Here is a 12,893-nt window from a genome sequence, read left to right on the forward strand (position 1 = left end):
GCCACCGGAACTGGGGAGAGACGCGCCGGGGCGGCGGACTGGGCCAGGAGACCAGGGACAGAGGGACGCTTGTCCGGGGACAGCCTGCAACGAACTGCGGCCCGGAAGGCGAGAGCGGCGGCCCGTGCCGAGCTGTTCCAGCCGCACAGAACTGTAGCCGCTGCACCAGGACGTTTTTTAAAAAGCTCTTCAAGCTATTCCCCCTCCCCCCGACTCCTCCCGCTGCAAAAGAAAAGAAAAAAAAAAAAAGGAAGGAAGGAAAGAGGCTAGAAAGGAAACCCAGATTTGCCATCACAACGAAAAAAGAGGGGAAAAGGAAAAGAAAATAAAGTCGAGAGACTGTGGGGTTGCACGCAGGCAGCTGGAGCGTGGGCCGAGCGATGTGGGGCTGCGCGCCCAGGCGGCCGCGAGTTGCTACTGGAGCCACGATGCACGGCCAGGCGCGGTGAGGAGCCAGACGGCACCCCCTCCCCGAAGGAGTCCAGGCGCAGGGAGGGCCGTCCCGAGGAGACGGAGGCCGCCAGGCAGGCCACCGGCCGAGGTGACGGGGCTGGGGCGGTGGGGAGCGGGCACGCGCACCTGGCTGCGTCCGCCCGGAGTTGTCCCTCTCACTCTCGATTGACACAAACACTTCTCCAGAAGGGGGGAAATCTAAGCAACAACAACAATCAACAACGAGATCTTCCTCCTTTTCTCCCTCCCTCCCTTCCCCCGCGGCCTGCCCCCACCCCCTCCCCCAGGCCCACCGCAGGCTCCCAGGGCGTCCCGACCCGTTGCGCGAGGCCGACAGTTTAGGATCCAAAGCTTCCCTACTCATTTGGTTCTTCTCTTTTATAAAAAGAGGAGGGGAAATTCCGGTGACGGGCAGCCCTGCATACACACACACACCCGCCCTCATACCCCGACAAAAGCAGATGCACTTTGACTTCTGACAGCTCTACCTCAAACCCGAGAGAACTCAGCGGCGCTTTCCCTGCAAGCCGAGCTCGCCGCGTCGTCCTCTTCCTTCTCCGACTCCGTTTTATTTATTTATTTCCGTTTCTGTCGCCGTTCTCGGTGACCTTCACTCCTTCGCGGGCTCTGGACAGAAGAGTCGCTTTCTCGCCCGCCTGAGACTCTTTCCTCGCCCCAGGAGCGGCGGCGGCGCTGCTGTGCCCCGGGGCCCCGGGGCTGTCGGGCTGCACACTCCACCGAGGCGCCCCCCGCTCCCCATCAGCCTCCTCCCTCTCTCTGATTTTCCGGTGCGGGTTTCGGTTTGCACTGCCAAGTGTGTCTCCCCATTTTGGAGGGGCTGGGGAGTTCCTGCCGGTCGTCTTGGTGAATCATCCTCTCGGCTCTACCTGCGCTTCTCTCTCCGGGCCTCACCCGACCAAACCAAAGACCATGGTGCACTGTGCCGGCTGCAAAAGGCCCATACTGGACCGCTTCCTCTTGAACGTGCTGGACAGGGCCTGGCACGTCAAGTGCGTCCAGTGCTGTGAATGTAAATGCAACCTGACCGAGAAGTGCTTCTCCCGGGAAGGCAAGCTCTACTGCAAAAACGACTTCTTCCGGTGAGTACTTCCCTCGCGCGCCTCTGCTGCTCCTTCCCCGCGGGCCCTTCCCAGCCAGCTTCGGATCAGAGGTCAGCGTGGCCGCGGCGGCCGCATTAGGAACTGCCTTTGGAGAGGGCAGCCAAGTCCCGGGGGCTCCCGCCTCTTCGCCAGCTGGCGCGCTGGGCTCCCCGGGACGCGGCCTGCTTTCGTCCTGGAAATTGTGGGTCCGGGCTTGGCTGCACGTGCCTGGGAAGAAAGAGTCTGAGCTCGCCTCTGAGCCAGAAGCCTCTCCAAGCTTGGAAGGAGGTAGCTCAGCCTCAGGAGGTGTAGCCCCGGCTCCTGCCTTTCCCCTTGCAGAGCTCTCCAGCGACTGCATTCTCCGGGCCTCCCGGCTTTGCTCGTCCTCCAGGCTGAGCTTAGAAGCTCGGGCTAGCTCCATGCCACTGTCTTTTCCGTCTCCGAGAAGTCTTGGCGGGAACCGCCGAGCCTTTTGCATGGAGTGTCCGAGTCGCCTGCGGTGGCAGCGGCAGGGAAGCGCTCGGCCATGGTGCCTATCCTGCACGCCCCAGGGTCTTCCTGAAACCCGGATAGGCCTCCCAGCGCCGACCTGGGCACACTACTGCACGGTAGCCTAGACCTTACCCGGCTGCCCGGGTTGGCGGGAGGTTCGGCCTCCGCCCAACGCCGGCCTCGGCTCTGAGGCGCAGGCTCCGCTCGGAGCTCTCCCAGGCTCTGCCCGCCACAGCCCGCCACCTCCTTGCCGAAACCTGGGGAAAAGCCGAGACCCGGGTCCTCGGAGCCGGGGGACTTCTCCCGACAACCCTCCTCCGTTTAGCATTTTAATTGAATCCTCTTAAAGTTACTGTCTTGCCACCAAATCCACACAACACACAAGTCAACAGAGAACTGGAGCAAAATCGAATTGAAATTCCCTTGTGCCCGTTTGAAATCTCCCAGTTTACTTGGCTGACTTGGTCTCTGCTTTTCTCTGAGTTTGTGGTAACAGATCAAACTGGGGGACAGAGTGGGGGTTCGAAGCCACCCGGGTCGCTTTGCTCAGAGGCCTGGGACGCGCTGTCCCCAGTGCATCCCCGGGATGCGCGGCTCTGGTTGCGGCGGACCATGGAGCAAAGCTCTGTCCGCTGGTATTGCCGAGAGCAAGCGCAGGCTGAGCCTCTGGGCCTCGGCAGGTGGTGCCGGGCCTCCCGCTACTGGCGGGAGCCGAGCCAGGGAGCGGCGAACGGTGCCGACTGCCAGTGGGCCCCAGAAGCCTGGCTCCCGCGAAGCGCGGCCCGGCACCTAGAGCCCCCATGCGGTCTAGCTTGCGCCAACCTGCTGGGCTTTGGGCTTGAACGTGGCGACGGCCTGGCTGTGGCCATCCGGGCTCTCCGCGGCTGTTTGTTTACCCGCGGCCGGACTGGACCTTGCCAACCCCCAGCGCGTGCGCGCGTTCTTTTTCGACGAAGGAGAGGCAATATAGAGAAAAGCGGCGTTCGAGACGCATTTGTGTGGCGCTCTAATTTTGTTCTCCGAATCTAATCGGAAAATAGGTGCCTCCCTCTCCCTTCCCGTCGCCACCTTGCCGCCTTCTTCGGCAGCTCTTTTTCCCTCTGGGACAACGCTGGGCGTGAGGCTAGGGGTGGGGGCAGCTTGAACTCCTTACTCCATCGTTCTAACCCTGTGTATCTCCTCCCTGACTTTTCACTGGTGCCCCGCGCTTTCTCCTGCCTTCTTGCCTGCTTAATCGGCATTCTGCCTCTCTTTTTGGCTCTCTCTCTCTTTCTCCTTTTCCTCTTTCCTATTCTTCTTCCTCCACTTTCTTTCTCTATCGCCTTTCTCTCTGTTTCTGTCTTCCCCTGGCCCTCGCCAACCTGCCCCCCTGCAGGTGTTTCGGTACCAAATGCGCAGGCTGCGCGCAGGGCATCTCCCCTAGCGACCTGGTGCGGAGAGCCCGGAGCAAAGTGTTTCACCTGAACTGCTTCACCTGCATGATGTGTAACAAGCAGCTCTCCACCGGCGAGGAGCTCTACATCATCGATGAGAACAAGTTCGTCTGCAAAGAGGATTACCTAAGCAACAGCAGCGTCGCCAAAGAGAACAGCCTCCACTCGGGTGAGGCCCTAATTCCCGGCTCCTTAGGGGCGGGTGGGTCCCGGGGGAGGAAGGCCCGCCAAGGTTGCTGCTCACCTGTCCCTTCCCTCTCCCCAGCCACCACGGGCAGTGACCCCAGTTTGTCTCCGGACTCCCAAGACCCGTCGCAGGACGACGCCAAGGACTCGGAGAGCGCCAATGTGTCGGACAAGGAAGGCGGCAGCAATGAGAACGACGACCAGAACCTGGGGGCCAAGCGGAGAGGGCCGCGCACCACCATCAAAGCCAAGCAGCTGGAGACGCTGAAGGCCGCCTTTGCCGCTACACCCAAGCCCACGCGCCACATCCGCGAGCAGCTGGCTCAGGAGACTGGCCTCAACATGCGTGTCATCCAGGTCAGGGCCCGAGCGTGCCACTCAGTTCCCTAGAGGCCCACACAGCTACTCCGTGCAGGCCAAGCTGGGGCTGGGGGCCGTTTTGCGGAGCAGAGCAAGTCCCTGGAGGCTGGCGGAGGGGGAGGGGAGAAGCCCAGACACAACCCTACCCGGTTCGAACTTCGAAGCGTCGCCAGATGCGTAGAGCATCTGGAATTCCCTATACCTCCTCCTCTTCCTGGTCCAGCGCAGGTGAGAGTGGTGACGGTGGGGGAGGGACGGGGAGCGTGAGGCTGGAGGAGGGGACACTGTCGGACACTGCGACGAGAGTTGGGACCTGTCTGTCTGCGCTACCACCCCTGTTCGGGAGGAGCCAAGAGGTCGCTGTGCATCCGGGAATTAATCGGTTCCGCTGGCTTCTGCACAACGTAATCTCCCTCTGCGGGTCCCCACCGCCAACTTTGTGGGTCTCTTGCCCCAGTTAAACAAGCCCCAGAGCAGAGACTTCCCCTCCGAAGAGAGGTGGGCTGTCCAGGTTTGAAGGGAAGGTGGTCGGGGCGAGAGTCAGCTCTACCTCGGCCTGTTCAGAGTAGCATGGGATGGGAGGTGGCTATCCAGGCAGCCGCGCAGGTGCCCGCTGCGAGGTCTTGAGACTGCGTGTATTCAATCGGGCCCGGGTCTTGGGCCCAAGGTTAGGTGTCCGGTGCCTGGAGGCTCTGCGAGGGTATGGGTGGATGTGCCTGGGAGGCTGTGCGCATGGGCACACTATTCAGGCTGCCCTCCACGGGGGCCCTCTGCCTTTGAAAGGTTGTGCGATCTTGTGCGCAGGTGAAGGGGAGGCTGCATGTCTGTGTCACTACCAGTGAGAGGCTGTGGATAGGTACATTTGGCACTGGGAGATTGTGCGTGGGTGGAAAAGGAGACTGTGGGTTTTGGTGTCACTATCTTTGGGAGACTGTCAACAGGAGGCTGTTTGGATCTCCGTCACTATCATGCGGGGGAGGGGGGCTGCCAGGGTCCCTGAAAGGGAAGCTGTGTGTCTGATACTATTTGGGGAGGTTGAGCCTCGGTGTGTACAGCCCCCCGGAAGCTGTAACTGTGTCGGTGGAATTATTAGAAACAACTCCAACTGCCTCATGTTGAGCAGGGCGGCTTGCCCAGGTTCCTCTGTCGGGAATCCTGTTCACCATGGGCTCAAGGGCCACCCTGCTCGGTCCTACTCAGAGACCGCGTCCCCCCCCCCCATATACAACACACACACACACACACACACACACACACAGCCCGGAATCCGCGAGTTAGGCGGTGAGGGGCCAGGTCCGGCCGCGCACCCGAAGTCGTAGGTGGGGTCTCCGGGGCCTCACCACCGCCCCCCCCCCCCCACCGCGTGTGTGCTTCAGGTCTGGTTCCAGAACCGACGGTCCAAGGAACGGAGGATGAAGCAGCTAAGCGCGCTGGGCGCTCGGCGCCACGCCTTCTTCCGCAGTCCGCGCCGGATGCGGCCGCTCGTGGACCGCCTGGAGCCGGGCGAGCTCATCCCCAACGGGCCCTTCTCCTTCTATGGAGGTGGGTGCGCTGCCTAGGGGCAGGGCGCGGGCAGGGCGCGGGCAGGGCGGGGTTGGCTTCGTCGGAAGCGGGTGGCAGCGCGGAGGCGCTTCTGGCTTTCTTAGAGAAGTGGAGAGTAGGGAAGAGATGGGTGGAGGCTGGGGAGTATAATCGAGGGGAGGTAGTGAGACCGAACCGAATTCCCGATCCTGAATGAGGCGAATGGGCAGGTAGGGAGCAGCTCCAGCGTTCGCACCCAGCATTCTCCGTGCTCCCTTCCCGGCAGGGGAGCCCGGCGACTGGCGACTTCGCTGAGTTGCCCTCCCCAGCCGGCTCGCGGGCCCGCCTTCCCGCCCCGTCACCCCGCCCCACCCAGGGCCCCGCCCTGACAGCCTCCTCACCGCTGCTCCGCAGATTACCAGAGCGAGTACTACGCTCCCGGAGGCAACTACGACTTCTTCCCGCAAGGCCCCCCGTCCTCGCAGGCTCAGACGCCAGTAGACCTGCCCTTCGTGCCGTCGTCCGGGCCTTCCGGGACACCCCTGGGTGGCCTGGAGCACCCGCTGCCCGGCCACCACCCGTCGAGCGAGGCTCAGCGGTTCACCGACATCCTGGCGCATCCTCCCGGGGACTCGCCCAGCCCCGAGCCCAGCCTGCCCGGGCCTCTCCACTCAATGTCGGCCGAGGTCTTCGGGCCCAGCCCACCCTTCTCGTCGCTGTCGGTCAACGGAGGGGCGAGCTATGGAAACCACCTGTCTCACCCCCCCGAAATGAATGAGGCGGCCGTGTGGTAGCGGAGACGCGCACGATCCGCGGAGTTCGTGGTTGTACAGAAATGAACCTTTATTTAAGAAAAACAGAAAAAAAAAGAAAAAAAAAACATAAAAGCAAGTCATTCCCCCCACTTCCTGCAGCTTGGGGGACCATTTTCCGTCTGGGGAGACCGGATGGGAAAGGGGGACACGAAATAGAATCCAAATCCGCCTGGAGGTAAACTGGGATCCGTGCGCTGGCTGGCAAGGTGCAGAACTGGGGCTCCCGCAGGGAAACGCAGACCTCTCCCCACCTCCCACCTGGACCCGGATCCTTGGACAGACACCGCCGGCGTGAGCGAGAACCCGGCGGGCTGCATAAAAACACCCACGGCAGCCGCGGGGGGCGGCCAGTCGGCGGTGACGCCAGGAGCCGCGGGGAGGGAGGCTGCGCCCGCAGCCGGTTGAGGGCGGTGAAGCGGCCGGGGCGCTCCCGGGCCAGCCAGGAGGGTTCTGGCTCTGGGAAATGTATTAGTGTTGTCTCAGAGTTCAGCAACAGCGACAGCAAACTTATAGCTTCAGAAACGCCGACCTGCTGTGCATCAGGTGGGACTATATATATATATATTTTTTGTCTCTCTGGGTTTTTTGGTTTTTTTGTTTTTGCCAAAATTGCAAAATTCTAAATGTAAAGCCCTCAGTATCAACTCTTCTACCTTCACAAAGCTCTACACACACACACACACACACACACACACACACTCAATAGGATGGTCTCCAGCCAGACCTCTTAGTAAAATGACTTGAACATCAGCTGTACAAGAAAAGTATTCTACCTTCACACACACAAAATTAAAAAAAAACAAAACTATTGAACTAAAAACAGTCAACTGTTTACGTATAACGTTAAATTCAGGAGTTCAGTGTTTTACTAATATATCCTGTTTTGAAACCTCTTGTTCAAAACAAAGTGTTTTGAGCAATCAACCAAAATTGTTCATTTTCTTTTCCTGTAGATGTTCTGACAGATTTACAGGGCTCACAGCTCACTGTGCTAGTATGTAAAAAGGTGTTGTTTACACAAGGCAAAGAGAAAACATGATATTCAGACACTTGCCAAATAGAGTAATTATAGCACAAATACTGTAAAGGTGCCTGGCACCACAACCTGAAAAAGTGTTAAAAAAAAAAAAAAGTGTTACAAGGTTTAAAAAAAAAATCTTTGCTAATTTTTAGTCCTGTTGAACATTCATGGAATTGTTAATATGACTTATATAGACCCACACAGGTTTTATTTTTGTGTCTTTAAAATAAAAGTCCAAAATATTTAAATTTTATGGTCAAATATGCAGTCAACAGCTGCTACTTTTTTCTTTATATATTAAATTTCTCATATGTCTTTTATTGTTCTGATAAACCTAAGCTTGTGTGACCTCCAGTGCATATTAGACCATTCACTGTATGAAAGAAAACATGTTGAATAAATTTGTGAGTTTTTAATAAAAATAGAAAATCTGATGTTTAGATAATTGGTGTGTTATTTGATGTTTTAACAACTAGAATTGAGCTGTGATGGAGCCGAATGACCTCTCAGAAGCCAGGAGGAAGAGAGACAGGACTGGTGGATCTGTTTTTACCTTGGCTGTAGTTGAACCCCTTTGCTAATGCCAGCCAAGCTTTTCTCTGTGCCTTCCTGCTGTTACTAACTACAGATTTGCATTCTGTGAATTTTAACGGATACAATTGAAGAGATGTTTGCTGATAAGTTAATATAGAACTGGAAATAGAAATCAAATCCATGGCTAAAAATGAGTGGTCCCAGTCTGCCATTAAGCATGAGACCCCATGCACTCTCTCCCTCTCCCCTCGAAACAGGCAAAACCAGACTTCTGAACGTCGGTTACCTATAAGTAGGTAGTTAGAGGTGGTCCTTTTCTATTTCAATTCATTTCCCATAGATAATCCTGCTTTCTAACTTGGTGGTTTGAAAGATAACATAAAATGAATGTACAGCACAGCTATAAATGAAATACTTTAATCCCTTTCACAGAACTGATGTGAAATAGTTGTTTTATAGTATTTGTTTCATTTGAAGTTTCCCAGAAGGAAAACTATTTTGCTTGGCACAAGATACATATTACTTTCTCTGAAAGAGTAGTAAAAATAACCAATATAGAAATCAAATTTCAACTGAGAGTTGCCATAAGGTTCTGAAAACTAGTTCAATCCCTTCCAAGTCTTCATTAAACATGGAAGGAATTTAAATATTTTATCTGCTGTGAAATACGTGTGTGTGTTTTATTATCAGCCACTACCACAGTTCCAGAATTTATTTTCCATATCACCTACATTTCAGTCTGGATTCTTTATTTCCTTTTTTTTTTTTTTTTTTAAATCAAGGGTTTTACATGAAATGGTATGCAATTTCCAGTGTTGTTTTTATATTTTGTTAAGACACAACCAGGTGTATCTTTCTTGCTAAGAAGGCTTTAAAATAAATATTTCACTGCATCCACATGACAGCTTATTCAATGGGGAGGACTATCTGGGTGGAATCTGACAGTGTTCTTTCAGAAATCCAAATTTATGAAATACTGGGGAGACTTTTGAAACTCCTAGCCTCTGCATGCGGCACATTTATTTATCTGCTTTGTATGCAGATCGCCTTGTTTTTGCCCTTTTAGCATTTATATACATTAAATCATAGCCAACTTATTATAGCCAGCCTCCTTTAAAGACATTCATTTAACTGAACGTATGCTCATTGGGAAGCCACATCTTCCTATCAAGGCTGCTGAATTATTTAGCAGCTTTATTGTGGAATCCGGTACTTGATAAGCATTTTAGAGTTGGGTGCTCGGTGTGGACGCAGTTCTTCTCTCTGACTTCTCTCTGGCAGCAGCTCGGTCTTTCCCCTTGGAAGCGGTGTCCAGAACCTTAACGAATCCCTGGACAGGTGGCAAACTTCAGTGGTCAAATTTGGAGCCGCCCGAGGCGGGGAGGTCTAGGGATGTCAGGGACTGTTCTTGTTCCCATCAGAGCTGTGCTGCCCACCTTTGGCCCTGAGGTACAGAGGAGCGCTGCACCATCCCACTGGGCCTGGGCGCTCCCCGGAGAGGCGTGCGGGCGGGAGGGGAGCGCCCAGGCGGTCCCTTCCGACCCCGAACGCAGTCTCCTCTCCTGCCTGGCTTGGCAGCCTGGTTTCTCCCCGCAGCCATCTTAAAGCTGCCACCTCTGTGCCTCTAGCCACCTGCCCTCAGGGTTCCGGCGACTGGGAGCTGCCATCTGCCCTGGACGAGGGAGGCATAGCTCACCCACCTCTCTTTTCCAGGATGGGGAAAAGTGGGAACTGCTTTAGGGCTAGACAAGGTGGGGGAGGGCGACGTGTGGAGAGCCAGGACAGGCATTGGCAGGGGCCTGGGACCCTTGATAGTATCTGAGAAGGGAGAAAGGTAAGAACATGATTTCCCTAAACTCTTGAAACTCCTGGTCACCTGAACAGACAGGAGATTGGGACAATGAGGGGGGGTGGTATCCAATGTCACCCCTGTCTATCGTCTGCTCTTCCTACATCTGTGTGCCACTTTGCAGCCCTTAGGCAGCAGGCAGAGGGACCATGAACTGGGAGACCCTCTGACCTTCTCTGGAGAGGACTGTTCTTTTCGGAGCATGCTCGCATTTATTCCCTTCCCCCTTGTCATCTCATCTGCTCACATCACAGGGGCAGTCAGGGTTTACATTTCTTCTAAGAGGTAGAGTTTTTGAAATAGCCCCTCCCATAGTCCACCTTCCATCTCCACTCCCACTCCCATCAGGAAACCCCTCCTCCCTTCTCAAGAAACTAGAATCAAGTAGGGAGGACCCCCCAGAGAGGGGATTTAGGAGGTTGCTGCCTCATGCCTCCACATCTCTGAGCTGCATCTTAAGTCCTAGAACTCTTTCTTCTTTCCTCCACTCCTAGAGTCCCCTCCCTACTCTCAGGATGGGGTGAGAAAGCCAGGGAAGCATTTTGGGGGCCCTGGGATGTGTGCAACAGGAGTAGGGTGGTCTTGATTTCTTCCTCAAAAGGCTTCCCAAGTCAGTAGGTGCCTGGACAGAGACAGAAGAGTAGGGAAGCAGGCATTTTCTGCCCAGAATTATCCAGCAGTGTCCTGTTTGCATGACAGCTAGAGGTGCTCTCTGCCTTGCCTCACCTCCCGGCTCCTTTTCTCCCCTTTCTTTACCCTAAGGTCAGGTTCCTAAGCCTTATTAGTGTCCCAAATAGGAAGGGAAGAGGACCAGGGGAGGTAGTTTCCTAAATGTGGGGTGAGGGAAACATTTTTGTCCTTCAAAGCCCGGGGCCATGGCTGTCCCAGTCTGTGGAGCATGCTTTTACTCTGGAGGCCCCAGACGCAGGCACCAGACTGCAATTACAGGGGATATGGTTTGTTTTGTTTTGTTTTTGTTTTAAAGCTGTTTTCGACTGAATTCTATTGCAGGTGGTAAAAAGCAGTTTTCTTTGCCTCAGTTCCTTGCCTAGGGTGCCACCATCCTAGTCTGGAGTGCTTTCCCTTCCCGTGTCTGTGGACATCTACCCTGAGGGCTTCCTGCCGCCACCTAGGAAGGGGACATGGGACAAGTGGTCTCTTGTTGCTCTTGACGCTGGGGGCGCGTATGAAGACTAGGGAAGTCAGGGACCCTCATGTCCCTTGGGTTCCACAGGAGACACTGGAGAACTGAGGGTTCCTCAGGCTGTTCAACTGTGGGATCCAACCGGCCTGGGCTGTTCCCAGGAAGGGCACAGGGCACCCCTGACCCTGTTTTCTGGATCCATTTGAGGCAGTGTCCGTTTAGGGGCTTCTAGGTCTTTACAGGTGACCTCAAACAGATACTGGAAGGATAGACCACTTTCTACTCCCCTGATCATCCCTTTTTGCAGTTTCTGTTTACATGTTTGTCTGCCCCCCTAGGCTGATCACTGCCAGAAGAGAATCTAACTTACTCATCTTTGTATCTCATTTAGCAGTGCCTGCCACATAGCGGGCAGTCAGGGAATGCTCGATGAAGGAAAGAGCATATAAAGGGATTGTATTTTTCTATGTGCCTGGGTGCAGTTAAATTGATCCTATTGGGTCTTTATATTTTGAGTCTACCTGTGCCCCTCTAACTGTAGACCTGAGTTTTCCGGCATCTGTGCACTGCTTTCAAGTGTCTGAGTATGCCCTCATCCTTGAACAGCAAGGATATCAATACCGATGGGTGTGCAGTAGAGTAATCCCCACTCCATCCCTTTTCCCTGCACAGACAAGGCTACTTGCAGAAGCTACAGAATCAATCTTTATTTACGCACAGCTATAGCGCTTGCTAATTCCTATTAATAAAAATGCCAGTAGTGAACCGCACACTTACACATGCCCATCCCTGAGGCACGATTTCCAAATCGTGGCCATCGCGGGGCCAGAGGCGTGTGCCCGGCCCCAGACTCCTCCAAATTGTGAAATGCCAAACCTTCTTTTGGTCCCAGTCTGTGCGTGCCCTAAAGCACACGTAAGCCTCGAGACGCTTACCCTTTACTCCTCCTCCTTCCCAAATCAGCCACCACGGGTCACACTTTATTTCTAAGCAAATCTTGGACAAATCTTGAGACATACTTTATACAAGAGGACACAGGCTGCTCGCAAGGTTGTCTCGTCTCGGGGCCAGCGGCGGTGCCGTGCCCTTGCGCGCTCCCGCGCTGCCCAACACACCCCCTCCGCTCACGCGCACGCGCACACGCGTCAGCCTTCCGGGCGCTTCCGCCTTCATCCTAGCAACGCCCGTAGTGACGCAAGCCCCGCCCCCTCCCGGGAGCCTCCCGGAAGTTGCCGGCCCGGAGCTGGGTGCACGGCTCCGGGCGTCCCTGGTTGTGCTGGGGCGCAGTCTCTGGGCGAGAGGACTCGGAAGGGGGAGAGCGACATTCAGTAGTGCGGCGCAGGGCGAGACCTGGTGACAATGGCGGGGCCGCAGCCTCTAGCGCTGCAGCTGGAACAGTTGTTGAACCCGCGACCGCGCGAGGCGGATCCTGAGGCCGACCCGGAGGAGGGTGAGGCCTGATGGGGGCAAGGCCACGTGCGGAGCCGTGGGCCGGGCCCAGTGCGGACCCGGGCGGCGTGTGAGGGGCCGGCAGCTGGGCCTCGCCGCCTAGCCTACTCTCCTTCCCCTGGCGCAGAGGAAAACTGCTTCCCGGGAGGGTGGCCCCCGGGGCTGGGGAGGAGGGCTTCGGGATCCTTCGGACGTGCATTCTAGATTTGGTGCTCGGGTGGGCGGAGCGTACGGAGGACTCAGGCTTGGGTTAACTGTTGATCCAGTGCTGTTGCAGGCAACCAGAGTCTGGTAGCAGGTTGGAAGTTATCTTTCAGGATGCCCTTACTGGCATTGTGTTAGAAATGAGAAGAAAAAGTCTCATCCTTTTTTAAAAAAAACTCTGCCTGTCCCTGAGAACCTACTTGGAGGATGAAGGAAGAAGTAGGCTGCCATGGTGCCGTTTAAGCCTTTTCAGGCTTCAGCACACTTGCTTAGCGGCTGACGAATGATATTTCTGATCTGTAAGCTGATGTTCAAGGTCTAGTTGGGAGTAA

The 12,893-nt window shown here is 55.4% G+C and overlaps 2 protein-coding genes across 3 annotated transcripts in view; both read left to right on the forward strand.

Moving 5' to 3' along the window:
* On the forward strand, nt 1-7,815 carry LHX1 (LIM homeobox 1). The gene is made up of 6 exons (XM_036838244.1): nt 1-445; nt 936-1,553; nt 3,421-3,647; nt 3,744-4,021; nt 5,401-5,566; nt 5,960-7,815. Exons 2-6 carry the CDS (start codon nt 1,384-1,386, stop codon nt 6,337-6,339), a joined length of 1,221 nt encoding a protein of 406 aa, XP_036694139.1. The 5' UTR covers nt 1-445; nt 936-1,383; the 3' UTR covers nt 6,340-7,815.
* A 4,311-nt stretch (nt 7,816-12,126) lies between these two features.
* Nucleotides 12,127-12,893, forward strand: part of AATF (apoptosis antagonizing transcription factor) — a 102,954-nt gene continuing 102,187 nt past the window's right edge. For both annotated transcript variants that reach the window (XM_036837939.1, XM_036837940.1), the window contains exon 1: nt 12,127-12,358. In XM_036837939.1, the coding sequence (XP_036693834.1) occupies nt 12,268-12,358 (91 nt within the window). In that variant the 5' untranslated portion in view covers nt 12,127-12,267. The remainder of the gene's footprint in view (nt 12,359-12,893) is intronic.

The sequence above is a fragment of the Balaenoptera musculus genome, chromosome 20, assembly GCF_009873245.2.
Source record: "Balaenoptera musculus isolate JJ_BM4_2016_0621 chromosome 20, mBalMus1.pri.v3, whole genome shotgun sequence".
Taxonomy (NCBI): domain Eukaryota; kingdom Metazoa; phylum Chordata; class Mammalia; order Artiodactyla; family Balaenopteridae; genus Balaenoptera; species Balaenoptera musculus.

What these genes read in the sequence shown, in the direction of transcription:
- LHX1 (XM_036838244.1), top strand. Translation starts at nt 1,384, where the DNA reads ATGGTGCACTGTGCCGGCTGCAAAAGGCCCATACTGGACCGCTTCCTC. An exon ending in TGCAAAAACGACTTCTTCCG is followed by an intron (nt 1,554 to 3,420) that starts GTGAGTACTTCC and finishes GCCCCCCTGCAG; the next exon opens with GTGTTTCGGTACCAAATGCG. An exon ending in GCCCTTCTCCTTCTATGGAG is followed by an intron (nt 5,567 to 5,959) that starts GTGGGTGCGCTG and finishes GCTGCTCCGCAG; the next exon opens with ATTACCAGAGCGAGTACTAC.